The following is a 27626-nucleotide window of genomic DNA, read 5'->3' as shown; positions in this document are numbered from 1 at the left end:
CCAGGACCTTGTGCATGTTAAGCATACTCTCTACCACTTGAGGTTTACCCTCCCCCTACTAAATTTACTTCTTTGGAATACTTGATCTTCCCACACTGCCAAGGTTGCTCTGTTCTCCTCCTTCAATCTCACTGCCGATGAGGTTAAACTGATTTTGACTAACAGATGGTTATTTTAGAAAAGTTCAACTCATTTTAGTTCATCAGTGTAAATAAACATGGAGTAAATAATTTAGTTTTACTCCTTTTGACTGTCACGTGTCGTAAAGGGGTGCTTACTGTTAGAAGCATGTTTACCTATCCCTTTTAACACGTCGATCTCCATGTCACCCGAATCTGGGGACAGTTGTGTTTCCTCAGGGGCACCCAATCTACGGAGAGGTGATCAGCATGTTAAGAGCTTGTCCTCGATCCCCGTGGTGGGCCACGTGGGGGTGTGTGTGTCAGAGGAACGCGGAGAGGAGAGGGATGAGACAGAGGTGGAGGTGGGGGTCCCTGAGCTGTGGCATCGGATGACAGGGTCATCTGATGTGGGTCCTGCCACTTCTGTGGAGCACTGTTGGGTGTGCTGAGTTTGAGGGCTGGGTTGGGCTCCCCTGCGTCTCCAGGGATGGGGCATTGGATGCACCCACTCATTTCTTCCCTGTCTTGCCTTTACTCAGGTCCTGGCTCTCCTGCAGTCAGCGACTTCCGGAGTGGTTGGAGGGCGTTTATCTCTGCCTGGAGCCTGGAAAGATGGCTCCGCTCTTGAAATGTCTGGGTTGGGCTTTTCTGGAGTGTGTGGTTTTCATTTGATTTCACTGGGGTAGAAACCAACCCACCTCTAAGTCTTTGTCTTCTTCATTGGCAGCTCTTCACCTGGGTCTTCTGTCCGGGCTTTGCAGCCTCAGAAAACCAGCAGGATGGCCGCAAACAAGAGTAAGGGCCAGAACTCGCTGGCCCTTCACAAGGTGATCATGGTCGGCAGCGGAGGGGTGGGCAAGTCGGCCCTGACGCTCCAGTTCATGTATGACGAGGTAAGACGCCAGGCACGGCCTGCTGCCCGTCGTCTGCGTGGCAGCGTCCCCTCTCCGGCTGTTCACCTGCCGCCCCGCCCACCCCCGTGATGGAGGATCAAGGGGCCCACTGGTGTTAAGGGGGTTTCTGAATAGCTTTCCAGGGGGTTCTAACCAGCGTAAGATCTGGGTTGCTGATTTTAGTTAAGTAATTTCAATGCTGGCAGGGATGTGAGGGGTCCCTGCTCACATCATTTCCACCGTTGTACCTTTCTTTATGACAGGAGCAGCGGGAGAGCAGGGGGCTCTACGGGTATATGTAATGAACAGGTCAGAGGCTTAGTTTTGTGACAGTCAGTCTGCAGAGATACTGAAAGGGGGAGCTGAGTTGTCGTAAGAATTGAATCTTTTCTGAGTGATGGACATCAGGTTCTCTCTAGGTCTTTCGTGGATCAGGGTATGCGCCCCGCCATCCTTGCCCCAGATTTACATCACTTACTGTGGATAATGTAACTGCTGCTGAGTCCAGTGTGACAACAGTCTTAATCCCTGTGGCAACAAGTGTCCCCACTTGATGGCCATTTGCGGACACCACACTTGAGTGTTCAGACCAGAACTTGAACCTCAGGGCCTCTCACTGGCAGGATATCCACACGGGCATGTACTTTATACAATTTGCAAAAGAAAAAAATACCATGACCATGATCCGTTAAGATCATTATCTCTTTTCTCTGGACTCTCTCCCCTCTGTCCAACTTGCTCATATGCGGGCTGGGTTTGGAGTGGCCACATTTGGGATCTAACTGAGGGAAGCTGATAATTAAAGATACACTTAGCTGGGGTCTAAAGGTGAATGTTTGTGTGGTCTGGAGTCGCTTGGCATGTGGTTGGGTTATGACTAGCTGCCCCAGTGCAGGAAGGGCTTCCAGGAATATTCCCACCGCCCACTGTGCTGGCTCACCTGGCGTAGTGGTGTGAGGTGTGGGGCCGGGGTGTGTCCTGGTACGAGTGTGTCCTCTGGCATCTGGCACTGAAAGTGTGTGGGCAGTGGAGGAAGAACAAGGGACAAAATTTAAGGAGTCAGAAACTAGTCTGGAATGTTCTTCCAGATCTTACAGCTTCTTACAGGGAAGCGGGATAGAGGTTTCCTAAAGTCGCGAACAGTCCTCAAACTTTCATGACTAGTAACGTCACGTAGTTGTGAAGCTGAAAAAAACCTTTCTAAACCATCAATAAAGGAAATTTGGACCAACTGTGCTAGAAGAAAGACTAAATTATTTTTTAATTCTCTGCAGGAAGTATTTCAGGATCATTGACATATGACAAGATAATTCAAATATCAGCCAAGTAGGAAGGTATTCTAGAGGTATGTCAGGCAGTTAATTAATAAAAGTATATTCTTTTGCTGGGTTTTGTGATGTAAATGGTATCTGTATTATTGCTGTGTAACAAATTACCACACACTTGGCAGCTTAAAACAACACACATCTGTTGTCTCCAGTTTCCAGGGATCAGGAGGCTGGCTCGGCTGAGCTAGTCTACTCAGAGTCTCACAGGATGCAGGGAGGGTGTCGGCCGAGGCTGTGTGCTCACCTGAGGGTCCCGTCCTCCTCCAGGCTCCCTGGTTGCCGGCAGATGTGGGACGGAGGCCCTCAGCTCCTGGAGGTCGCCCACAGTTCTCTGCCACGTGGCCCTTTCCATAGATAGTTCTTACCACAGCAGCTGGCTTCCTCCCTGCCTCTCTTGATCGCTAAGACAGAGTCTTATACACAGAACTGTGGGTGGAGGGTATGGCTCAGTGGTAGAGCACATGCTTAGCATGCACAAGGTCTTGGGTTCAACCCCCCAGGACCTCCATTAAAAACAACAACACCGCAGAATCTTATACACAGAAATGTAGTCAGGGGGTAATCTCATCACCTTTGCCATTTTCTGTTGGTTAGAACCAGTCACGGGTTCCTCTGCAGTCAAGGGAAGACTGTCACACAAGGGCATGACGCACCAAGGGTCACCTGAGGGTGGGCTCGCCACAGTATTTGTGCATTTTAAAAAATGTATAATGAATTGTAATTTCTTTTCTCATTCTAGATAATCACTTTTATATTTAATATTATGTGTATAATTTTGTATTCTTTTCTTAAAAGAGGGCCCCACAGTGAATAAGCTTCAGACCAAAACTGCCATCTCCTCCTGGGCCATTCCCCGCTGTGTCTTATCACGGGGAGCTTTTATTTCTGATGCTTGCTAGCTTTCCTTTTACTTTTACTAGGGGCCAAAGTGGGGAAAGCTAGCAGAATCTGTTTCATTTACCCAAAACATTTTTGCATAAACCTCTTCTGAGAGACGAATTTCAAAATCTGCTTTGAAAGTCTTTGTTTTTGCTTAACAATGTGAATTTCTTGCTGAAGAGTGTTTTCCTTTTATAACAGAGGCTAGGGAAGAAGAGGTGGTGAGGAGAGGAATTAAGAGGAGGGAGACAGGATTAGAGAAGTAGTTGCTGATGGAGATGAGGAAAGGAGCACTTGGCTGGAAATATTTGGGGTTGTCACGACTGGGCGGGGGTGCTTCTGGGACCCAGTGGGTAGAGGCTGGGATGCTGGCGCACATGCTACAGTGCACAGGAGAGACCCCACAAAAGAAGGAATTGTCCAGCGGGAATGTCAGTAGTGCTGCTGTTGAGAAGCCCTGGATCAGAGGCGGAGCTGTGGTAGATCAGAGGAGGGAGATTCCTCTACCGTGTAGGTGACTGAGAGGCCCGAGGATGCCAAATCTAAGCACAGAAGACTCAAGAGTTTTTTTTTCTCTTCTTCCTCGTTCCTTCAGAGAAAGAGGAAAGCTATGCGTGACCTTAGTCTGCTGTTCTCACTTGCTAACGTATTTGAGAACCAGAAAGCAGCAGTTATTGAGGAAATGGTCAAATAAAATCACAGCAAGAAAAGAAGAGAGATGAAGTGATGTGTATTTAGGGGAGTGTTTAATTGATTTTCTAAAGCAATGCTGTGTGATAGAACCTTCTGGGATGAAGGAAATGCTCTGTATCTATGCTGTCCAGTTCATGTAGCTACTGAGCCCTTGGCACGTGGCCGGTGGCTACTATATTAAACAGTATAATCCTAGAACCACACTTCTAGAGCTTGAAGAGACCTTAGCAGTGATCCCACACCTAGCTGATCATACAGTCTCCTGGGCAACCTTTTTTCCATAGAATCTCCTGGGAGACCCTTTTTTTTTTATATTGAAGTATAGTCAGATACAATTTTTCAGTTTCTGGTGTACAGCATAATGTCCCAGCCATGCTTATACATACATGTATTTGTTTTTATATTCCTTTTCATTAAATGTTATTACAAGATATTGAATATAGTTCCCTGTGCTCTACAGAAGAAATTTATTTTTTATCATTTTATATATAGTGGTTAACATCTGCAAATCTCAAACTCCCAAATTTATCCCTTCCCACACCCTTTGCCTGGTAACCATAAGATTGTTTACTATGTCTGTGAGTTTGTTAATGTTTTGTAGATGAGTTCGTTGGTGTCTTCTTTTTTCTTTTTCTTTTTCTATTTTTCTTTCAGATTCCACATATGAGTGATATCATATAGTATTTTTCTTTCTCTTTCTGGCTTACTTCACTTAGAATGACAATCTCCAGATTCATCTGTGTTGCTGCAAATGGCATGATTTTATTCTTTTTGATGGCTGAATGTATTCCATTGTATAAATATACCACAATTTCTTTATCCGGTCATGTGTCAATGGACATTTAGGTTGCTTCCGTGTCTTGGCTATTGTATATAGTGCTGCTATGAACATTGGGGTGCATGTATCTTTTTGAATTAGAGTTCCCTCAGGATATATGTGGGGAACCTTTTAACAAAATACCTTCTGAATCACATTTCTGGAGTTGAGAACTAGGAGTCTTTCTTTTTATGAAGCTCTCCCAGCAATTTTGACATATGGCCAGGTATGGTTACTCCTGTCTGGGAGGTCAGCGAGGCAAGCCTGATTTCCTAGAAAAGGAAACTGAATATACACTTGGAGACACCAGTATCTAAAGTCTCATGAGCCATTCAAGCTCTTTATTCCTGGTCCCCTGCCTTACCCTTTGTTTAAAAAAAATTAGCTTACATGGTGGAATTTTCAGGAAAATTGGATTATGGAAGGAGCCATAGTCTCAGACATTTTTATTTCTAAGTTCTGACTTGGAAAAATTGGAAGGACCTGCTAGTGTGGCAAAGAGAGATTTGAATCTTTTTATCTTTGGCTGTCATTCACTTAGAATGACAATCTCCAGGTCCATCCATGTTGCTGCAAATGGCATTATTTTATTCTTTTTTATGGCTGAGTAGTATTCCACTGTGTGTATGTGTATATGTATGTGTGTGTGTATATGTATGTATGTACAACTTCTTTACCCAGTCATATATATATTTGAAGACTTTTTAGCTATTTGCCCTTTCTGGTAAAGGGAGGTTAGTGATGGGGAGATGTTGGCAGCCACCTCTTTAGATTTTCAGTGTCTAAGTCAGTTTAAACATGGCTCAGTAAGAAGGGGTCTCCTTGAGTTTTGTCTTAGATCCGTGGGTCTTGGGCATCTGAGACGGAATCACACACAGCCCTGCAAGGCCAGTAGTATGGATCCTGCTAATAGATACCAAGACTTTGGGGATTTCCTGTTTCAAGTGGAAAAATGTAAACATCAGGGTTGTAATATAATGTTCTAATAATAAGCACACTTTTCCCTCGCAGAGGTAGGCAGTCATATCAGGGCATTCTGACTCCAGGAGTCAGTGGAACTCTTGCTGCTTTTATCCTTGAAAGTTTAGAAATAAGCAGTTGAGGTGCTTTATGGTGGCATTTAGAGATTTGCACAGGCATTGGGGTATTTCGTTTTGTTTTGTTTTAGGTCATGCATTTGTCTCTTTGGAAAGGACTTATAAAAGAAGGCACTGTTGCATAGGCAAATTTTCATATTATCTCTATTGTGAGATATTTATATGAACGTAAGAGAACCTAATACTAAAACTCTTTTAGTATCTTCATTTTCAGATTTAAAATCATTTGAATCAGTAACTGTTAAATGACAATGCAAGGCTCTTTTTAAGAGTGTTCTTCAGAGGTTCCATAAGTTCATTTTGATATTTTCAGTTTAGTTTTTAAAAAATTTAAATTATAGCTTTATTAAGAATTCATACACCATGAAATTCACCCTTTTAAAGTGTAGAATTCAGTGATTTTTCATTTATTCACATAGATGTGCAGTCATCGCCATTATATAATTCGAGAACTTCTTATCACTCAGAAAAAACTCCCTACATGTCAGCAGTCATTCCTCATTATTGCCTCCCCTCCTATCCCTGGGCCCTGGCAAACACTTCCTGTTTTTATGGATTTGCTGTTTTGGACATTTCATGTGAGTGGAACCATACAACATGTGACCTTTATGCCTGGCGTCTTCCACTTAACATGACGTTTTGAAGGTTCATCCATATTATAGTGCCTATCCATACTTCATTCCTTACCAAAAAATTGAAATACAATTCGTATGCTGTAAAATTTACTCTTATAAGTGTACAGTTCAGCAGTTTTTAGTACATTCATAGACTTGTATAACCATCATCACTAATTCCAGAACATTCTCATCACCCAAAAGGAAACCTCATACCTATCAGCAGTCACTCTCCAGTCCCCCTCCCCTCAGCTCTGCAAACACTAATCTGCTTTCTGTTTCCATGGATTTGTCTGTTCTGGATGTTTCATATAAATAGACTCATAGGCTATGTGATCTTTTGTGTCTGACGTCTTTTACTTACCATAATTTGTCAAGGTTCATCCACACTGTAGCACGAATCAGTACTTCATTACTTTTTATGACTGAATAATATTCCATTATCTGGATAGCTCATGTTTTGTGTATCCCTTTATCAATTAATAGATATTTGGATTGTTTCTACTTTTCGCTATTATAAATAATGTTGTTATGAACATTCATGTGCAGGTTTTTGTGTAGACGTGTCAAATTCTCTTGGGTATATACCTAGGCATGAAATTTGTGGGGTCAGATGGTCACTGTGACTTTTTGGGAATTTGCAAAACTGTTTTCCACAGCGGCTGCCCTATTTTATAGCGTACGAGGGTTCTAATTTCTCCACATCCTCATGGTGCTCATTGTTGTTCATCTTTTTGATTATAGCATCCTAGTGGCTATGAAGTTGTATCTCATGGTTTTAACTTGCATTTTCCTAATGACTAATGACGTTGAGCATCTTTTCATGTGCTTAGTGGCCATTTGTTTATCTTCTTTGGAGAACTGTTCAGATCCTTTGTCTATTTTTTTTCATTTTCATTCTTTTTTTCTTTTTATTGAGTTATAGTCAGTTTACAATGTTGTGTCAGTTTCCAGTGTAGAGCACAATTTTTCAGTTATACATGAACGTACATAAATTCATTGTCACATACTTTTTCACTGTGAGCTACTGCAAGATCTTGTATATATTTCCCTGTGTTCATTTTCATTCTTTTCTTTCTTTCTTCCTTTGCCTGTTTTTAAATTGGCACTTAATTTAGTTCAAAAATTGTCTTTTTATTGTTGAGTTTTAAGAGTTAAAGAGATTCAAGCCCCTTATTAGATACACGTTTTACAGATATTTTTTGCTGTTTCGTGGGTTGTTTCATTTTCTTGATGATGTCCCTTGAAGCATGGAATTGAATTTTAAAATTTCAATCAAATCCAAATTATCTATTTTTTTCTTTTGTCGCTTGTATTTTTGGTGTCATATCTAAGAATGCCTTGCTAATTCCAAGGTCATGAAGATTTCAACCTATGTTTTCTAAGAGTGTATAGTTTCAGCTCTTACATTTAAGTCTTTGATACATTTTGAGTTAATTTTTGTATGTGATGTGAAGTAGGGTCCAACTTCATTCTCTTGCATCTAGATATCCAGTTATACCAGCATGAATTCAGTTTTAATGGTAAATTGCTGTCATTAATTTACCTTTTTCTTGAATATCTTGACTCCTATTACTGTTAAAATAATGACTTACTTTATATATAACACAATATAAAGAAAATAGCTTTGAAACAGTAATATCATTATTACTAAATAATATAACCACTAAGGGAAGTTTAACATTTCTTTGAAATTTTTTTGTACTTAGTCTTTTTTAGTGGGGTGCACTCTATCAAAATATTCTGTTCTAAACTCTATCAAAATATTCTGTCCTAAAGTCTCTTGAATTAATGTGGGACTACGTTACCAATTTGATATCCATTTAGGTTCAGTTGCTTCGGTTTTTCTGTTTAATGCTTTTCAGTGTGTTTTGTTTCATCCTTCCAGGATGTGTTTTTGGAAAATACACACATATACATACATGGTTTTCTTATTCTTTACTGTCCCTACTTTCCAGCGTATGTTGTCAGACTTTGTGGGTTTTGCCAGTCTGGTAGGCGAAATACAGTATCTCAATGTAGTTACAAATTTTGTTTTCTTTGTTAGTGCGAATGAATGAATGAACGTATTTGCATATGTTTAACATCATCTGTATTGATTTTTCTGTGAATTGTTTATGTCTGTGGCCACTTTTTCCCATTGGATTACTGATTTTTTTTTTTCCTCGCTGTTTCTAGGAACTGTTTATATATATAGCTCTTTGGGATAGGGGTTCAAATACTTTTTGCTTGTTCGTCACTTGCCTTGGTTGATAGTGTGTTGTGCCATACAGAAGGTTTAAACTTTTTACGTAGTCTAATTTATCAGTTTCTTCTTACATGGCTTCTGGATTTTGAGTCATAGTTAAAAAGGCCTTCCTACTTCAAGGTCACAAAGGGATCTCACCCATGTTTTCTTCTAGTACTTGAGGGTTTTCCTTTTTACATTTAATCTTTGACCCATTTGGAGTTTCTCGTGTTGTATAGTTATTTAAGCTTCTTGGTACCTCTTGCCAAATTACGTTTCAGATGAGTTTTATACTTCTGTTGATTATAAATAAGAGCTCTTGTTTCTTCCCTTTGCCAATGTTTATAATTTTATATTGACAGTAATATTCCAAGGGTTCTGCTCTCTGCCTGGTCTCCTCTTTTGTAAAATGGGAGTATCTTCTCTTGTTGTTTACAAACAAAATTGAAAAATGGTAGAATTGATGGGGGAGGGTATAGCTCTGTGGTAGAGTGCCTGCCTAGCATGCATGAGGTCCTGGGTTCAATCCCCAGCACCTCCATTAAAAAAATAAATAAACCTAATTACCTCCCAGTGCAAAACAAAACAAGCGTGAAATAAAAAACAAAATAAAACTTGAGTAGTCTTTAAAGAGAAGAGAAGTGGTAGCATCGAGAGCAACAACGAACAGAAGTGCTGGGGACCGGTTTCACGGCTCCTTACTCATAGTGCGATGGCCGTCATCCGCACTCATGAATAGCTCGCTTGATTATAGGCCAAGTACCCATGTGTTGAAGCTTATTTTTTTAGCAGCTTTTCCTTTAAACCTGTGCCGATTCCTAACGCTGTTGGTTTCCTCAGTTCGTAGAAGACTATGAACCGACCAAAGCTGACAGTTACAGAAAGAAAGTGGTCCTCGATGGGGAAGAAGTCCAGATCGATATCCTGGACACGGCTGGGCAGGAGGACTACGCAGCCATTCGGGACAACTACTTCCGCAGCGGGGAAGGCTTCCTCCTGGTGTTCTCCATCACAGAGCACGAGTCCTTCACAGCCACTGCCGAGTTCAGGTGTGTCTGGAACGAAGTAACCTCCCGCCTCCAGGAGGCCTTCGCCTTCCTTCCCCGTCTTAGACTCGGGACGGGTTTGGGGCTGAGCTTGCTATTAGGAAGAGGTCTGTCTAAAGAATGGCCTGGGGTTTTTTGAATTTCGGCACCTTATAGTTCACCATTTGTTATAATCTCTTTGGGCTTCCTTGTTTTATAATTTCCAAATATAAATTGTCTTAAAAATCCGTTGTCCCCAAAGAGGATGAAGCCATATACTCTAGGAGTTGGGGATTAACAGACCCATTACTATATATAAAATAGATAAACAACAAGGTCCTACGGTATGGCACAGGGAAGTATATTCAATATTTTGTGGTAACCTATAATGGAAAAGAACGTGAAAAAAAATGTATGTATATGTGTAATGGAATCACTTTGCTGTACACCTGAAATTAACATTGTAAATCAACTACACTTCTATAAAAGTTTTTTGAAAAGTCAGTAACCATAAAAAAAAAAAGATCCTGTGATTTTTGTTTTCACGTAAATCCTGAGAGACAGGGATTCATGAGTTAACTGTCTCTTTTTCATAATTTCCCTAAAAAAATAACAGTTCTGCTCTATTCTGAGGCTTATGAACCCTCAGATGGCAGGAGAGTGAGAGCGGTGAGCTGTTGACCAGTTGCTGCTCCTGTGAGGACATGAGCACAGTCGAGTGGGAGAACCCAGCTTTCAGATCACATGGACCTGGGTTTGAATCCCTGCCCTGCCGCAGTGTTGTGACCCAGGGCAAGTGTACTCAGTACTCTGTTCCTTTATCTGAAAATACTCTTGTTAGTTGATGAAATGAAATACAGTGATCCGACTAAATTCCCTATGGGCAGAGCCCTTCATTGCGCTGTGTCCCCAGGCCCCCCTCCCAGTGGGCTCGTGGTGGGGAGAGTCACTGCTGTAATTCATTTGAAATCGTGGTATTTAAAGGTACCTTAAGTTCATCTCTTACAGGAATTCTAATGGGAAGGGCGTCTTTGTCCCTATCCCGTACCCTTCCCATTTCTCTTACACAGCTGTACTTTTTCATCTGCCCTCTTTATAAACATATCTGTCCGATCTAAAAATGGGCAGAAGACCTAAACAACCAGTTCTCCATTGAAGACATACAAATGGCCAATAGGCACATGAAAAAAAAGCTCAATATCACTAACTATCAGAGAAATGCAAATCAAAACTACAATGAGGTATCACCTCCCACCAGTCAGAATGGCCATCGTGAAAAAGTCCACAAACGATAAATACTGGAGAGGGTGTGGAGAAAGGGGAGCCCTCCTGCACTGTTGGTGGGAATGCAGTTTGGTGCAGCCGTTATGGAAAACAGTATGGAGATTCCTCAAAAAACTAAAAATAGACTTATCCAGATGACTTTTTAAGAATCAGATCTGGAGTCTAACAGGGAACTAAAAAGGAAAAAAAAAAAACAGTTGTTTTTCTTTTCATTCTTTAGTAAGTTCTGGTCGGAAATTAAGGTGATCAACCAAACATGAAAGCTAAATCCCCCAGGACTTGGAAGGAAGCATCCATGAACCAGGGAGGCCTCAGAGGGTAGACTCAGGGAACCCGGTCCAGCAAGGGAAGGGAGTAAGGAGGGTGTCAGTTGTTAGATTTCACAGTCCCAGGCCTTCAGAGATTGGCTTTCTCAGTTCTCGGCAACTATAGCTGTGTGCTGTGATGATCCATTAAATGCCTAGGACTCCCTATGAGAAGTCCTATTAATTTGTGGACTTTTCTGACATACCTAGAGGTTTCTGTATGTGGCTACGGTCCATGTGTTCATAATTGTATTTGCATCCACAGAATGCTGTTTTTATGCCTCTTGAGGACCAGACAGGACAGCTGCACGCACTACCTTGTCTTGTTCCCTGTCCCGAGCCTTTTAATTTTCCACTGGCCCCGTGACTCACCAGTAAAGGAAATGGTGGTCCATAGAAGAGCCATCTCCAGAGAAGAATAACGCCACCCTTGTCCTGTCCCCTGGGTCGCCACAGACACACAGATGCGTTCTTGCCTCCTCATGGAGGTGGGATGGAGTCTCACCCTATCCTGGAGGAAGGTTTTGGTTGTTCTGAAAGAAGAGGGATCCCTAGAAGAAAAAGGACAGATGACCACCTGAAAGAAAGAGAAAGAGGAAGGGGGAGTTAGTTCTGGTGACTTAAACTCTGGACAAAATCCCACAGCTGTCCAGGCAGCACATCATTGGAAACAGAAAGATGGGCGTAGGTTATCTGAGCCTGTATGGTTAAACTCACTCATTTTACTTCATGCCTGTGAGCAGTTTTAAAACACAGCATTTCTGCATTTATCTTCCAAATGGAAAGGCCCCAGCATAAAACAAAATGTTAATATGCCCTATCTTCCTTGAAACTTTTCCTGGACACAGTCCATAAACCAGAGAAATAGGTTTGTTACACGAGACCAGAACTTGGATTTTTGGATCAATGTTTATTGATGAGGAAATTAGTCATGGCTCTGCAAGACTAATGAGCCAGAAAGCTCTCAGTTTTCATTGTTCATTGTTTATACTGATCACATAACTTCTAAATGTGTAGGATGCCCTTTGACCCCTGTTGGCAAAGCCACTTAGAGACGGTTTTCAAACATCCACTTGTTTTTCTTCTTTTTCATTTTTCTTGAAATATTTGGTATCTCGTACTTAAATTGACTGTATGGAAGAATTGTTAAACATTTTTATTATAAAATATCACTCTATATTATATAAAAATCAATGCAAATCTCCACAAAAGGTGTTTCTGAAGGGCTCTCTTTTTGGAATGTATTGGAGTGTAGAAGTAGAAATGTTCCTACTGGACCAAAATAATGGAGGTGGAATATTTAATTTTTTAAATGTTTGGTTTTTAGGAAGTAATATTAGATAGCTGATTATTTTCAGCAGAAGTAAAATTTAATGTGCTACAGGTAATGGTTTTTTTTTTTTTTAGAGAAGGTGTTTTTGAAGGACTTCTCCATAGGTCTCAGAGTATTTCCTTTCATTTTTTTCCCCCACTTTGTAGTAGAAAAATGATACAGATTGAAATAGGATTACTGACTTAGACAGCGGGGTGGGGGGCGGCAGGCGCACACACACGTGCAGGTGTAACTGAAACAGAGCTTTCACAAAACCATACTTCCCTTTACTGCTTGAGGTTCCCGCTAATGTTCCTTTGCTATTCTATCAGAGTCTGTTTCACTGAGGAAAAGAATTACCATTTGTGGCCCACAAATTGATTTCATGATCTGCTAATAGACTGTTCCCTTCCACATGAAAAACACTTGATTTTGTAGCTTTTCTTCTCACAGAGAAATCTTACCTTTTTTTTTCAGGGGAATTATTAAGCATTTTATATATGAAGATACTTTCTTTAAGGTTATTTTATCCCAAGTTTCCCCCCCATCGCCTTTTTTTTTTCTTTTTCTTTTTCTTTTTTTTTTAGCCTAAGCATAAACTGAGGACCCTGATGAAATGCAGACTCCTGGGCTCCTACCCACACACCTGCTCTGGGGCCCAGAACTCTGTGTTTGTAGTGAGCATCCAGTGATGCAGGCAGATTGAGAACCAGACTTGGAAAAGCTGGCCTAGTTTAGGACAGGACTGAGGGGCTGCTCCCTAGGACTGTGCGCTGCGTGTAGCAATTCCCCGGCCTTAGCAAAACCTCTCGTTTCCGATGGTCGGTGGAACTGGGTTCCTATTCCAGCTTTCTTAGCTGATTTATCTTTGACCTGTTACATTAGGGAACAGATCCTCCGTGTGAAGGCCGAAGAAGATAAAATTCCACTGCTGGTTGTGGGAAACAAGTCCGACCTGGAGGAGCGGAGGCAGGTGCCGGTGGAGGAGGCCAGGAGTAAGGCCGAGGAGTGGGGCGTGCAGTACGTGGAGACGTCGGCCAAGACGCGGGCCAACGTGGACAAGGTGGGCACCGGCTCCCACGCCTTTCTCGTCTACATGTCTCCTCGGCTGGTTTTGAGGGAGCCGTTTTGTGGAAAGTAGGGGAGGACTGATTTTCCCAGATGTCCTGGCCAGTGTGATGGGAGGGTTTGACCCTGGATTTCACGACTCAGAGTCCTCTCAGTCCTGAGCCGTCATGAGATGCTTCCTGTTGGCATCACCATGGAAGCGTGGCTGGGTGAGGCGCTCGGTTTGTAGGGGCTGCCCTGGAAGGGCTGCCCCCTTGTCCTCTGTGGCCTGGTGTCCCTCAGGAGCAGGACTGGCTGTGTCTAGCAGCCTCTTAAGAGGTTGCTCAGAGAAATACACGTTTACTCATCTTGCTTTCACTGACTTACTGGTTAGATTTGTTCTTTTCACCTGACTGTCCACTGGTGGAGCCAAGGGGTTCTGTCTTTATACCTCAGTCTCTAAATAGTATTTTCTCCCAGGAGTCAACCCTCCAGGGATCTCTTACCCATCCCCAGCATACTTTCCCATTCCGATCTCTGAAGCTAACGAAAGGATGACCTTGACAGTGACGAACATGGACAGCTGGAAAACCCACCTTCCTGTGATTGCTATCATTAGGCCTTTTATTTTTAAGTTAAGACTCAACGTGGTGGCCGCAGAGCTAAGACGACCTTAGAGCTGAGGCTTTCCCTTCTGCCATCGCTCTGTTCTTTAGCTCTTCCTTCATGATCCAGGCTCCTGTAAAGTCTAAACACATCAGTTTGGCAGCCAACCAGCGGCTGTGTCTGCTCTGTATCATGCAGCATCAGCATCTGAATCCCCCAAATCCCTTCTCAGATTCCTCTTTCTTATGGAGAAATAGTTCCCCTTGCTCCTACCTGAAGCCAACGGCATTTGTGACCAAGCTTTGCTTTAGCTTGAAATGAGGCTGGAAGAACATTGGCATCTAGAATGTTGCTATTCAAAGGGGTTCGCTTAGAAGCATCCCCAACAACATAAATCTGCTTGGTGTGAAGTCTTCCCCTGGTCAGCTGCTTTTCCTTTGTGTTATGATCTCAGCTCTTATGTTGATTCGTGTGCTATTCCAGATCTTTTCATTTCTATCAGATTGTTTTCTAGCTGTAGAAAACACACAGGGAATCCAGACACATACTTCATTTTAAAGAAGTCAGGAAGACCTTCTCGGTCTGGAGCGGTCGACGTGGGGGGCGGGGAGCTGTTCCACGGCAGCTTGTCATCTCCCCTTCCTGTCCTGGACCAGCCCGACCTGCCAAACAGGAACCAGCAGAAACCCATGACTGGCAGCATTGTGTTCACTTGTAAACAATTTACGCGAAAGGAGGTTGTCGATAAGATCAGCTGATGAAGAACTTTGTCATCATTTTAAGTTGGACACATGCCATTCCCCTCCTCCTGTTAGAACAGAAAGAAAAACCTGTGATATCTGAAGCTGTGCACTGTGGCTGTTACGAATGGGGTGCTTTCCTGAGAGGCTGAAGGAGAGGGGTGCAGCGGTCAGCCCGATCCAGTTTGCGGGGGGGTTCCTTTCCTGTGCCCGGAGCTGGTGGTCAGTGCTCCTGGAGCCCCGCACTCGGAGAGCTTGATCTGGCTTTTTTTTTTTCCCTGAGAAGCTATGTCCATGAAAATAAAAGGAGTTTGGTGCTTTGTGTGAATGTCCTAAGATATAAGGCTACACTCAATGTCACACTTTCAGTCTCCGTCTTCTCCTTGAGAAATCTCAGATGTTTTGTCTGCTGGGGTATAATCAGCACTGGAGCCTGGTTTCTAGTAGCAGAGGGCAAAACCCAAACTACTGGGATGAACGATAACCCTTATCTAAGTAACACACTGGCATTCAAAGGGCACATCTCATCAGCTCTGATAAAGTTCCCGCCTGCTGACGTCACGAGGAGCAGAGGAGCTCTTGAGAATCGGGGTGGGGAGGGTGGCAAGAGAGGACACCTCTCCCTCCCTGTCCCCATTTCAGAGTGCGGGGGCCTGAGTTTGTCCAAGCTGCATTGCGACCTTCTCCCCACCCCCCACCCCGAGTTCCCAAGTCTGCTGCTGTGGAGTTAGGCTGGGGACGGCCATGCGTGGTGATGTTCCTACCTTTAGGGTCATTGTAAGGACTGATCAGTGCAGTGATCCATCACACAGGCCCTAGTGGCAGATGCTCATGCCTTTCTTTCCTTTGTTGGTGGCTGGAAATGCCAGGAAGGGATTGCAGTTGTCACTATCACTACTTGTAAATTTCCCGAACTGCTGTCCATCTGTCCTGTGATGTTTTATCCTTCATCATACTTATCCTCAGAATAGGTTTTTATCATTTTGGGGGCAGGGGTAGGTTGGAGGTAATTAGGTATTGATTTAACTATTTTTAATGGAGGTGCTGGGGATTGAACCCAGGGCCTCGTGCATGCCAAGCACGTGCTCTCCCCCCGAGCTCCACCCTCCCCCTGCTCATTGTGAAATGAGCCACTGGACAGTGGTAACAGTAGTACGATGCTTCTGCCCTTAGCTTGACCCTTTATATTATGTGAGCAGAGAGTTCACTTCGTAGAATTACAGTGTTTTTTAATGTTAGTTGTTCTTATTGGCTCTAGACCTTTTGTTTTTCATGGACCACGGTTTATAGGAATACATTCGGCTTTATGCTTTAAAATGGAACTACACATCCTGCTTTGTCGAGTTGCTTCATTAAAGCATTAAATGGCTTATTCTTTCTCCTCCCCACCCCAGGTGTTCTTTGACCTAATGAGAGAAATCAGAGCAAAGAAGATGTCAGAAAACAAAGACAAGAATGGCAAGAAAAGCAGCAAGAACAAGAAAAGTTTGAAAGAACGATGTTGCTTACTGTGAATGCCATGACGGTGGACGAGCGGGTGGCCACCCAGGACAGAGGGCAGGCTCCTTAAGAGGAGACTCCAGTCGACCAGCATTGCCTGCTCTCTCCAGCCTCATTCACACATGCTTCGGTAAATGGGGAAAAATATTAGTGAATCGGTGGCTGGCAGAAGGACTAAGCCCTTGACCGTGCAATGGAATGGCTGCTTCGTCAGGAGGTTTCAGAGTTTCCTCCTTCCTTCGTGCTTCCCTCCCTTCCTTCCCGAGGTTAACCACATACGTGGTGCTATAGGTAGGAAATAGCCAGGCATTAGTTAAAAAGAAAAAAGATTGTCGTCGCATCTTATGTTTTTGCCTAGTTTTGTAACATTAGTATCTTTTGTTTTGAAATAAAAATGTCTTATTTTGTTAGGTCTTGGGAGACAGGGGGTGGGGCGAGACTCGTCCCACCCTTGTCGGCTCAACAGTAGTACCCGGGAAAATCCATCAGGTTCTAGATGCTGGAGAAGTCAGGGATTTGGGAGATGAGTCTCCTGGCAATACCCTGTGGATCTGAAACAGAGCTAAAAAAAAATCTGAATTGGGCCGAACAGGTCAAAACCAAGCTCATTAATCCTCCTCAGTATGAAAAATGCAAGTTGTATTCTTCATATTTAAATGTTGGCCGATTATAGTCTGTGTTGGCTATTTTTCTCCAGTACATTCTGATTTTTGTGTAGGAGCTTCTTTTTAATAGACTTAAGTGAAAAATCAAGAGCAGTATACTTTTTAAATGATACACTTTTCTAATTAGAATTTTTTTTTTTTACCTCTTTGGCTAAATCCTCTCTTAATCGCCAGTCTTAGAGTCACAGAAGGCCCCTCCTTCTCCACTAGTTATCAACCCAGCCTGTCCTGGTCAACTTCTCTCTGCAGAGGTTGAGAGAACTTTTTCTTTGGTTTCTCGAAGTGTAATCTAAGTTCTTCTGAAGAATGTGATGACTTAAAATTGTATTGTAAAATCATGAAGCCAGAGCCGGTGCCAGACATTCCGCTACCTCTCAGAGAATTGCTCAGAAATTCTAAATTTGAATTAGAAGACATGAGGAAGGGTAGCCCCTTTCCCTCTGAGGATAGGCTGCTGTTTCTAATATAAATCTTTTTTCCTGAGACAGCCATATAGTTGAAAAAGATTTTTATTGATGAGATATTGTTAATCTGTCTTGTGTCTTGTATTCTAAATTCAGCAATCAGAAGCTTTTTCATCAGGAAAGGAGTACTGTGATAAAAACCTAGTATTCAGCACATTTTTTCCCCATTTTCCTGAAGTGACATTTCACATATAGGTGCCAAAAGTGAATTGGGGTGGGGAGAGCGGGAACTTTTTGACTTTATGATTATTACAGAAATTGTAGAAATTATGATCTGACTGAAAAACAATCTTGTATCCCCTCCTAAAGAATCATGGGCTTTTTTGAATAAAAAGCAGACAAATGCAGTTATTGAGGATTTTAGCTTTTTAATTTTATCCTTTTGTCATACATGTGAAATGGAAGTATTAAATAAATTTACAATAAGTTATTCATTATTCTTGTTGGATGTTCTGCAGTGTCACACTTTATTTCAATTAATTTTTTTAATTCGGCTGTGGGAAATAAATTTAAAAGTATAAACTGTAATTTTAACTTCATCTTTCCTTTGGGAGAGATGACTTCTCTTTCGTCTTAAAACTTAAAAAGGTGAAGGTAATCACACTCTTGAATTTTCTGAAACAGCCCTTTTCTTTTCATCCTAGTTTTGCTACCCGTTTGATATCAATCCCAAGTCAAAAGTAGGTAGATTTGGAACATGGGCAGATAAATTAAGGGTGGTATGAATTGTTTCATGTTATGGAAACTTTCCTTGGTCTATGCTGTTAGTATATTTCTAAATTTATTTTGAACTAGATAGCAATAAGAGATGGATCTTCCTGACAAAATAATTTATACATCTGAGATTTTTTTCCATGGAAAAATAAGCAGTATTATTTATCAACTTGAAACATAGTTACTTGCTACATGACTAGATATTGTGTCCATAGCCTAACATTATTTTCAAGTATTCATTCTAGAAATACTTGCGCGTCTACTTGGTGTCAGATTCTATCCTAGGTGCTGGGATATTGTGTTGAACAAGACAGGCAAAAGCTCTCCTCTCCTGGAGTTTATGCTTTAGTGAGGAAAGATGCAGATAAGTGAGAATATCAGAACAAGTGCTTTGATGACCATAAAACTGGGTAATATGATGGCAAATATTTCTGGGCGGTAGAATGATTTCAGCTGGATGGGCACCAAGCTTCTGCAAAGGAGCGACATTTAAGCTGAGTTGTCCCGGCCTGGAAGAGCTCGACATCTGAGCTTTCCAGGTTAGGGAACAGCTGGTCCAGGGGCCCTGAGGCGTTCAGGAGAAGACCCCAAAGGCCAGCATATGCCTGCATTGTAATGAGGAGTGGCAGGGTAGTAGGAAAAGATCAAACAGACTATTTTCATAAAGTGATGTGGCAGGGGGAGGGTATAGCTCAGTTGTAGAGTGCCTGCCCAGCATGCACGAGGTCTTGGGTTCACTCCCCAGTACCTCTGTTTGTAAAAAAGTAAATAAATAAATAAACCTATTTACCTCCCTCAAAAGAAAAAAATTTTTTTAAAGTGATGTAGGGAAATACCTTGACATATAATTTCCTACAAGTATCCTATTTCATCAGATATAGGGTACTGTTGATTATAAGGCAAATCACCATAATTTATATACCACTAAGAAAAAACCTGTCATTAAGTAAATCCATTCTGATTTCAATGACATAAATCTTTGGGAAACAAATCACTCCTTTAGATTAGGTGAATTATGGCATATACATTTAAATTAAATGAAATTGAGATATAAAATTCATCTCTGCTTTATACTGTACACCAGAAATTGACACATTGTAACTGACTATACTTCAATTAAAAAAAGTAAATTCACCTCTATGGGCTGCAGGCTCTATTATGATATAGTACTACAGAAGCGTAACAGTGGATAAGTATTAACAGCGGAAAAGTACTAATGTATACAGTTAATGTTGCAGTAGAAAGCTTGACTTTGATATTTTTATTTAAAAAATTCATTAGAATTAGTTAATCAAAGTTGTAACTGCATGTGCTAGAAAATTCTGATGGTCTCGAAGTGCTTGTAATGGAAGCTCTAAAGAGCTCCTCCCTGCTCCAGCCCTGTTCCTCCCAAGTCATATTTAACCATTTCTAGTCTCAGATCATTGGTTAGACCGTATTTCTAGACCCTCATCTTATGCTGTTCCTTCTTGGTTTTCAACCTCACTTGTTCCCAGTGCCGACTTGCTGTCACTGGATTTAGCTCATTGTCCCCCTCACCCCCACGCCCGTTTTTCAACAGCAATATCACTAATTTAGTTCCTCTCTTGGTGACTATTAAGCCTTTTAAAACTGTATATTTAGACTTCTGTTTATCATTTGATCAACTCTTTTTTAATAACTTTTTTTTAAATTACTAGGGGGACGATATAATTAGGTTTTTATTTATTAATCTTTAATGGGGGTGCTGGGGATTGAACCCAGGACCTCATGCACACTAGGCATGTGCCCTACCACTAAGCTGTGCCCTCCCTACTGTTTTTAGTCTTGATAGCATTTGCTAATGTTTCCCTGACTTAGCTTTCTCCTCTCACCTCTGCTCTGAGACTCATTCCTTTACTAGCTTCACTCCCGCCCACTCTTTTTTTTTTTAATTCAGGTTTATTGAAGAATCATATGCAAACAATAGAATAGCTTTTGAAAGCCCAGATCTGATCATCTCTGCACCCTGACTGTTCTGCTGCTGCAGGATACCGCCCAGACCTGCCCTGCCAGCTGCCCTCGCCTTCCCGCCGGCTCTCCCCAGCCAGCCCCTGACCTCCAGGTCTCCTGGCTGCAAGCTGGGCCCAGAACATGCCAACAACGGCCTTCCGGTCACGTCCGTTCTGGGCGGCTTTCCTTGACATTCCTCATCAGCCCTTCACAGGGTTACTCTCTGCGTCTCTGCGCTTTCTTCGCCCCTATTGTGTGAGCAGCCTTGTGAGCACAGAGGCTGTGGGTCCTTCAACTGTCTCCCTCCCACTCTCTCTCTCTCTCTCTCCTTCTCTCTCGCTCTCGACCTCATGTTGATTTTGGCTTCAGGTAGGATCTTAAGTGTTTGCTAAACTGAATTAAATACTTCAAAGATCTGATAGCCTTCATGAATCCCTTCGTTAAAGTTTCTTTATGAATTGTTGGCCCCTTTAAGGCCCAGTACCCAGAGGCAAATTGAAATTAGAGCTGGAGCAGTTATCCTAGGAAGCCTGGCAAGGATGCGTTTCTCCAGACCCCGGTCTAGAGACTGATGTGTTTTCTGAGCCCGCAGAACCCCATGGCGGGTGTTAGCTTCCCGCCGTGTTGGAGGTGGGCATCTGCTTCTGCCTGGACGCCCCGACCTTGGCGGCTGTGTGGTCCGGCCAGCCTTCCCTCTCTTCTCCGCCCTTTTCAAGGTAATGTTTGTTGGCTCCCCCACCTCCTCCCTATTAGCCTCCAAAGCATAGAAGTTTTACATTTTTAATTCTCCTCTCCTCCCCTCCTTTTTTTCCCCCTGATCTCACACACTTGGGGGATAACTAGTCATCGGTGGTCTGGTGGTCATGGCGGTGTTCCCACTCAGGTCTCTCCCAGTTACAGTCTGCTGTATGCACCCACCCGCGACCCCAGATTGTGCCCCCGCCCGTTGTCTGCAGAAGTGATCTACACATCATTTAACCAGCATCACAAACAACTGATGGAACTGCCTCAAATAAGTGTGCAACCTCACTTACTATCATGGTGCGTCAGGGCCATGAAAACGCACCTTTGAGATAAGCCCCCTGCACAACTCCCAACTATTACAGCAAATCTCTTCTCTGTGGGAATCCTATAGCTTCTCCTGTCAGCCCCTTCTCCCACCCAGACCCCATCCTGTCACCTGACATCCTCTCGTCCTGCACCCTTGCAGTCCCGAACTCTCATTCCCCCTGAGCTGGCCCCGTGCTTGGGGGAAGTGAGGTTGCCTTGGCCTTGGACTCAGACATTCTGATGTTTGAACATTGACTTGGCCCCACATTAGCTTTGTGACTTGGACACATCTGTAAAATGGAGATGGTTACAGAGGCCTGGTGAGGCAATTGTAAAGATCAGTAATACCTTGCAAAGTGCTTGTCCCCCCATCACTCTATGCCTTTTCTCACATAATTCATCCTTTTTCTCCTCTAATACCTGATAAAGTTCTACGCATTCTTTCAGGGCCAACGCCCTATAAAGATGCTCCTCCCTCAGTGTGGACGTTGCCCCCCAACAGAGAGTGGCAGCCCAGAACCCTTCTGGGCCATCAGAAGGCTTTTTGTGGTGCCCTGCTCCAGGGCTGTCTCTCTTTCCTTGGGATCTGCATTGTACTTTCCTCAGCTCCTCCTCATCACCTGCCCTCACCATCTGTACCCCACTTTCCCTCTCGGGCAGGGTCAGGTCTCGCCTGCTTCCTTGTGGCACCTGGCTCAGTGCCTTCAAGAGAGATGCCTTCTTCGGCCTTTGTCTTTTGAAGGGGACACCATTGCCACAGGTTCTTCTATAGGAAATTGACTAAAATTGTGACAGAGCCATGGGTTCCATTTCCTAGCTGCTTTTCATAGACATTTTCTGGCAATCTTTCCATTATATGGGATAAAGGAACTTTATACATCGAATAGGTAACAGACCACTCAACTGTGACCAGGAAGTAGTTTTAAAAGATGAAGTTTCTTTCTAAATCCTTTTAGAAATACGTGTAAGGTGCATATCTAACCATTAAGAGTAAACCAGCAGAGTGCTTGCACATGCAAGGTGTGGAGGACAGATTTGTGGAATATGTGAAACTTACAGATCATGCAGACCTCGAGCTCACAGTAGTTATTTGTGGGCGTGGCATGCACGCTTCATTGCTTTTTATATTGATTACGAAGACTTTGTAGGTATCCAATCCAGAGGGAGGCAGGGCTTGCCCTGAGGTTCCTTGATTGCAGTTGAAGGCGCAGAGCCCCTTCCCTAAGGTTTCACGCATGGAAGTTCCAGGATTTAAATGGGACCAAGCGCATGGTAGAGCAGTGTGGTGCAGGTCTCCCCAAGCAAGTCAGTGATGGAAAGTGAATCTCTGGGTGGTGGTGCAGAGAATATTTCGGTATATTTCAGAGTTTATAAGCACACATCAGCAAACAGCGAAAGGAGGCTGGCGTCACGTTACCATGTGAGACCGTTAGGAACTGTGTTTCTGAGCTAAATCAGGGAGATAGTAATTCTGGTACAACTTCTGTTTAAGAAAAGGAACTAAGTTTTGTTTTTCCTACTCTACCTGTTTATCAGAAAAGCAAGTGCTGTTCTCCTTCCACCAAAGAAAACAGACGGCCAAATCAGAAAACGAGCATACTAAGACGGATTTGATCAGTTCTGAACATCCGTTGTAACATATTGCCATGGAGAAAACGGCATGACAGGCTAAGTTAAAGCTCTAAATTTAGAGAGAGTATATGCTGATAGATACAGATTGTCTGCATGTTTCTTATAGAACTGGGGCCTTGGGTTTTTTTTTAATTGAAGTATATTTGATTTACAATATTATATTAGTTTCAGGTGTACAGCGTAGTGATGCAGTATTTTTACAGATTATACTCCATTAAAAGTTATTATAAGACATGGACACGTAAACTGACTATATTTCAATTTTAGAAAAGTTATTGGAAAAAAAGTAAAAAAAAAGGTTATTAAAAGATAACGCCTTTAATTCCTTGTGCTACACAATACATCCTTATTGCTTATCTTGAGCTTTGATTTTAATAGAAATTTCTTTCAAATTCTCTTATTGCAAAATAATAGTGATTCTTGGGGAGGAGTTTTTTTGTTTTCTTTTTTAAGGTAAGAGTCATTTAAAAACATGCCTTTCGACTCCCTCTAGCTGTGTGCACACTGCTCCAGGGACAATGCACACAGCTACCTGCCATGGGGTTGGAGGTGGAGACAGGTAGTTTCTGCTGTGCTAAGAGCTGAAATAGACCAAAATTGACCCAAATTTACTGTCCATGCCTTGCCTTGCAATTGCAGGCCTCCCTTAGATCCCAGAGTACCAGAAAACAAACAAACATGCCTTTTAAGAAATATGCACTGTGATGTGCCTGTTGTCTGCATTTAGGGTAGGTTTCAAGCGTTCATCAGAGCTTCTTAAAGCATTTTTTAAATTGAAAATTTCATAGTCTTTAAAATATTTATAAAGTATACTTTATTCACAGCTACCTTAGGTGAGGATTTTACCAATAATGAAGAAGTATATTTAAGATTTACTGCGCAGTTCTGTGGCCGTTGATTCTGTTGCAGTTGCCAGAACCCTCGTGTATCATTAAGAGTTCTTTCTAGGCATAGAGTCTTTGAATGATTGCATTTTTTCCCGCTGAGAACGCTCTTCCATGTCCCAGTGCTTCACATACCAACAAAGCCAGCGAGGACCACTAGAGGTCATTCTTCTGCCCCTGGCAGGTGTGTTCCAAATGCTCCCAGACACGCTTGTTTGTATCCAGAGGCTTCTAAATGTCAACTAGGCGGTACAGCCCAAGGGGAAATGTGCGTGGGGGAGAACCAGGCTTCAGGGATGATCGTGGCCTCTCCTCCCTGGAAGGAGGACCAGAGCCCAGCAGGCTTCTGGGCAGGTTAAGGAGAGTCAGTTATGCTACAAATATTTATCCAGCGGCTATTTGTGGAAACTCCTAGGCCAGGTGGGTGCTGAAGTGGGTGGTGAGAGAGTTTCAGAGATAAACAAACCAGCCCAGCCTGTAATCAGCCTACACACACACTCCTGATGCTGTGGCGGTGAATGCCGCTGGCAGTCACTTTGTGGGCACTAGGCATCACTTCAACCAACATCCTACCCTGTCCCAGGCTCTAGCCTAAGCCCTGGGGATAGAGAATGGAGTAGAGCATAGCTCTGACCTCAAAGGGCCTCCAGGTTGTTGGGGGAGACAGACACACACCCTGACAGGAGCCGGTCGTGCTGTGCGGTGCCAGCCTCACTCTGCAGTCCCAAGTAGTGATGTGGCAGCAGTGTGCATCCAGAGGAGGGATGAATGACCTCGTCTGAAAGGGGAAGGAGGGTTTCTTGGAGGAGGCGCTAATGAGATATTCTGAAGGATAAAAAGGAGAGAACTAGGCAAAAGAAGAAGTTTGTTAAAGACAAGGGGAGAATTTGAGCAAAATCAAGAGGAGCCGTGAAGCAGCCAGCTGTGTATAGGGCACTGCAAAAAGTTCCACCTTCCTGATGGGAAAATGGGAAGGCCAGGTGGTGGCAGGCCCTGGAGGTCACATCCTGGAGCAGAGACTCAATTTCATGTTTGAAGCGACTTTGGGGAGTGACTGTCAGATCAGGCTTCAAGTGGACTGCACTGGGGGCCATGGTGCTGCAAGGATGTACAAGAAACCTTGAGTCAAATCCCCCCTCCAGCTCCCGCTGCCTCCGGGACCTCATCCTTAAGGGTAGGACCACAGACACCGCCAGGCTGAGTTGTAAGGAATGTTCGTATTTAGGGAGCAGCTTGTGCCAAGAACGTGGATGTTAAAGAGAACAGCTTCAAGTCTTGGCTTAACAGCAAAGCTCTGTGTCCTTTGCTGAGTTACTAAACCTCTCTGAGCATCATTTTCTCACCTCCAAAGTGGGGATAATGACACTTTTCTTTTTGGGGTCTTTGGAAAGATTTAATTACTGTATGCGTACACATATATGCACAGTGCTTAGCTTATAGTCGATGCCGACTAAAATGGTACACGATAATGCTCGTCCCCGTTAACAATATTTTAAGAGGTGTACATGAGCCAGGAGAGTGAGATTACTCAGCCTCTTGTAGTTGATCTGAGAAGCTATTTGAAAATGAGAATTTGAACGAGGCCAGTGGCAGAAGAGGAAACAGAGAAGGGTTTGGAGTTGAGATATTTTTAAGAGGTAAAATTGGAAAGACATTGTGATGGATAGAAGTGAAGGAGGAGGAATCCAGGATTTCTCCAGGTTTCTGCTGGAGGTGACTGGAAGGCTGAAGGGATGGCATCTGAGACAGAGACCACAGGATGAGTAGATTTCAGGGGAAAGATAGAATAAGTGGTGGGGAGGGGAGCACGTGGAGAGCTGGCCCCAGGCAGGACTGGAATCATGTCCAGGATGCTTTGCTCTGGCGAACAGGCTGTCTGAGACCCCTCAGGGCCACCTGGTGCTCCTGCCCCTGCCAGCAGCTCCCCTCTGTGACTGAGGCCCTCTGGGCCTATGTTTGCTGCGTCTGCTCTGCTGCCGCCAGCCCTGACTGGTTCTTTGTGCATCTCAGGCTCAGTCTCTACCACTGGCCCGCTTGGATTGGTGGGCACACTATTATCTATTGTTACAGAAACATAATGGCTTAAAAATAGGGAATTATTATCTCACAAATTCTCTGGGCCGGGGGTCTGGTCATTGCTTGGCTGGGTCTTCTGCTCAGGATCTCATGGGCTGCAGTCCAGGTGTCAGTTGGGCTGTGTTCTCATCTGAAGACTCAAAGGGAAAAGATCCAATTCAGAACTCAAGCTGTTGGCAGAATTCATCTCCCAGTGGCTGTAGAAGTGAGAGTTTCAGTTTGTCACTGGCTGTTGACGGGAGGATGTCTTCATTGCCTAAGCCCTCCCACGGTTTCCTCACCCTGAGCAGCTCTGACATGATGGCTACCTTCTTTGAGGCCAGCAAGTCATAAGGTCTGTAAGTTGCAATGTAATGTCCCAACAGGAGTGACATCCCGTCACATTGGCTGTGTTCTGTTGGGTAGAAGCAAGTCCAGTCCACAGTTGAAGGGCGAGAACAACACAAAGGCGGGTGTGAACACAGCAGGCAGGGGTCTTGGGGTCACCTTAGGCTCTGTCAACACAGTGGGCCAGTCACTCCCTGTGCAGGGCAGACCTCATGGCAAGGATGGCTTCCTTCATGTCAGGCCTCAGTTCTTGGCCAGACAGCTGTGGTCAGAAGTGGGCAAGGTCACCCAGCTTAGAGCGTGGTAGCCTCTGCACAGTCACTGCCCCAGGGCACTTGTTCCAAAGGGTCATGGGCACTGTAGGCTCAAAGTATCATGGCCTGTAGCCTGAGACTCAGAGAAGGGCAGGAATTTCCTCGAGTTCACATGGTGAAAATCTGGGAGACAGATAAAATCTGTAAGCTCCTCATAAGATTCATTTTCTCTAGTTAAATTGGTTAATTTGTTTAATGACTTACATTGACAGTTTTGGGATGTTCTTGCAGCTTTTCTCATTATCCATCTCCCCAGAATTGGAACCAGCACATTTACTGACTTTTCTATGCTGGTTTTAACACTTAAAAGTTAATTTTCAGCTACTTAGATTGAATCTAATTTTCAATCTGGAACTACAAGAAGTTTTGGCATATATAATTAACAATCACTGGACAAAAATAGGGAACACATGACATATGGGAACTTTGTCTCTCTAATTCAAAGGGAAGAGCTCCTTTGTTTTTTGCATTGCAATTTCCTCACCTGGAACTGGAGGGAGGGAGGCAGCACGCCGGTTCTTAAGGCCCTGACTGTCCAGGCTGCCCAGCTGCCAGCTTGCGGCGAGGACAAAGGACCGCAGTCTGTGCACGCACTGGCTGCCCCAGCACCAACCCGGGCTGCAGTCACACCACAAAGAGCTTCATTGTGAGGCTGCAGCTGTTTTATTTTATTTCATTTATTTTTTTAATTTTTAAAATTTGGGGGGGGTGATGAGATATTTATTTATTTATTTATTTATTTATTTATGGAGGTACTGGGGACTACAGCTATTTTAAATGGAGTTTCTTCTCCAGGATTCTTGACTTACTCCTTTATGCCTCCATTTGTATATGACCTTTCAGAAACCTAGTCCATAAAATGAGATTCCAACACAACCTACTAAACCCTGAAATGGAGGTCTAGCTAGACCATCAAAAATGTGTTAGAGCAAACGTTGGCATGATTGCGTTACTGACTCTAAACTTCGAATCAAGCTTCTGCATCCTTGTCCTCGCCTCCAACATGACTTTGACTTGTACTACTGTTGAACCAAACTCTG

The 27626-nt window shown here is 43.3% G+C and overlaps 1 protein-coding gene and 2 long non-coding RNA genes across 5 annotated transcripts in view; 1 reads left to right on the top strand and 2 right to left on the bottom strand.

Moving 5' to 3' along the window:
• Nucleotides 1–18055, top strand: part of RALB (RAS like proto-oncogene B) — a 65387-nt gene extending 47332 nt beyond the window's left edge. For all 3 annotated transcript variants that reach the window (XM_072960824.1, XM_072960825.1, XM_006196086.4), the window contains 4 exons: nucleotides 850–1015; nucleotides 9511–9719; nucleotides 13482–13659; nucleotides 16384–18055. In XM_072960824.1, coding sequence (XP_072816925.1) covers nucleotides 902–1015; nucleotides 9511–9719; nucleotides 13482–13659; nucleotides 16384–16503 — 621 coding nt within the window. In that variant the 5' untranslated portion in view covers nucleotides 850–901 and the 3' untranslated portion in view covers nucleotides 16504–18055. The remainder of the gene's footprint in view (nucleotides 1–849; nucleotides 1016–9510; nucleotides 9720–13481; nucleotides 13660–16383) is intronic.
• Nucleotides 1182–2938, bottom strand: LOC140696326 (uncharacterized). Its single transcript, XR_012072492.1, has 3 exons — nucleotides 2588–2938; nucleotides 1956–2024; nucleotides 1182–1658 (listed from the first exon to the last, which is right to left on the bottom strand). It is a non-coding gene; the product is annotated as an uncharacterized lncRNA (long non-coding RNA).
• A 5727-nt stretch (nucleotides 18056–23782) lies between the features above and the next one.
• On the bottom strand, nucleotides 23783–26704 carry LOC140696327 (uncharacterized). The gene is made up of 2 exons (XR_012072493.1): nucleotides 26254–26704; nucleotides 23783–26082 (listed from the first exon to the last, which is right to left on the bottom strand). It is a non-coding gene; the product is annotated as an uncharacterized lncRNA (long non-coding RNA).
• Between the last annotated feature and the right edge of the window lie 922 nt (nucleotides 26705–27626).

This window comes from Vicugna pacos, chromosome 5, assembly GCF_048564905.1.
Source record: "Vicugna pacos chromosome 5, VicPac4, whole genome shotgun sequence".
NCBI lineage: Eukaryota > Metazoa > Chordata > Mammalia > Artiodactyla > Camelidae > Vicugna > Vicugna pacos.
This window is presented reverse-complemented; position numbering and strand designations above follow the sequence as displayed.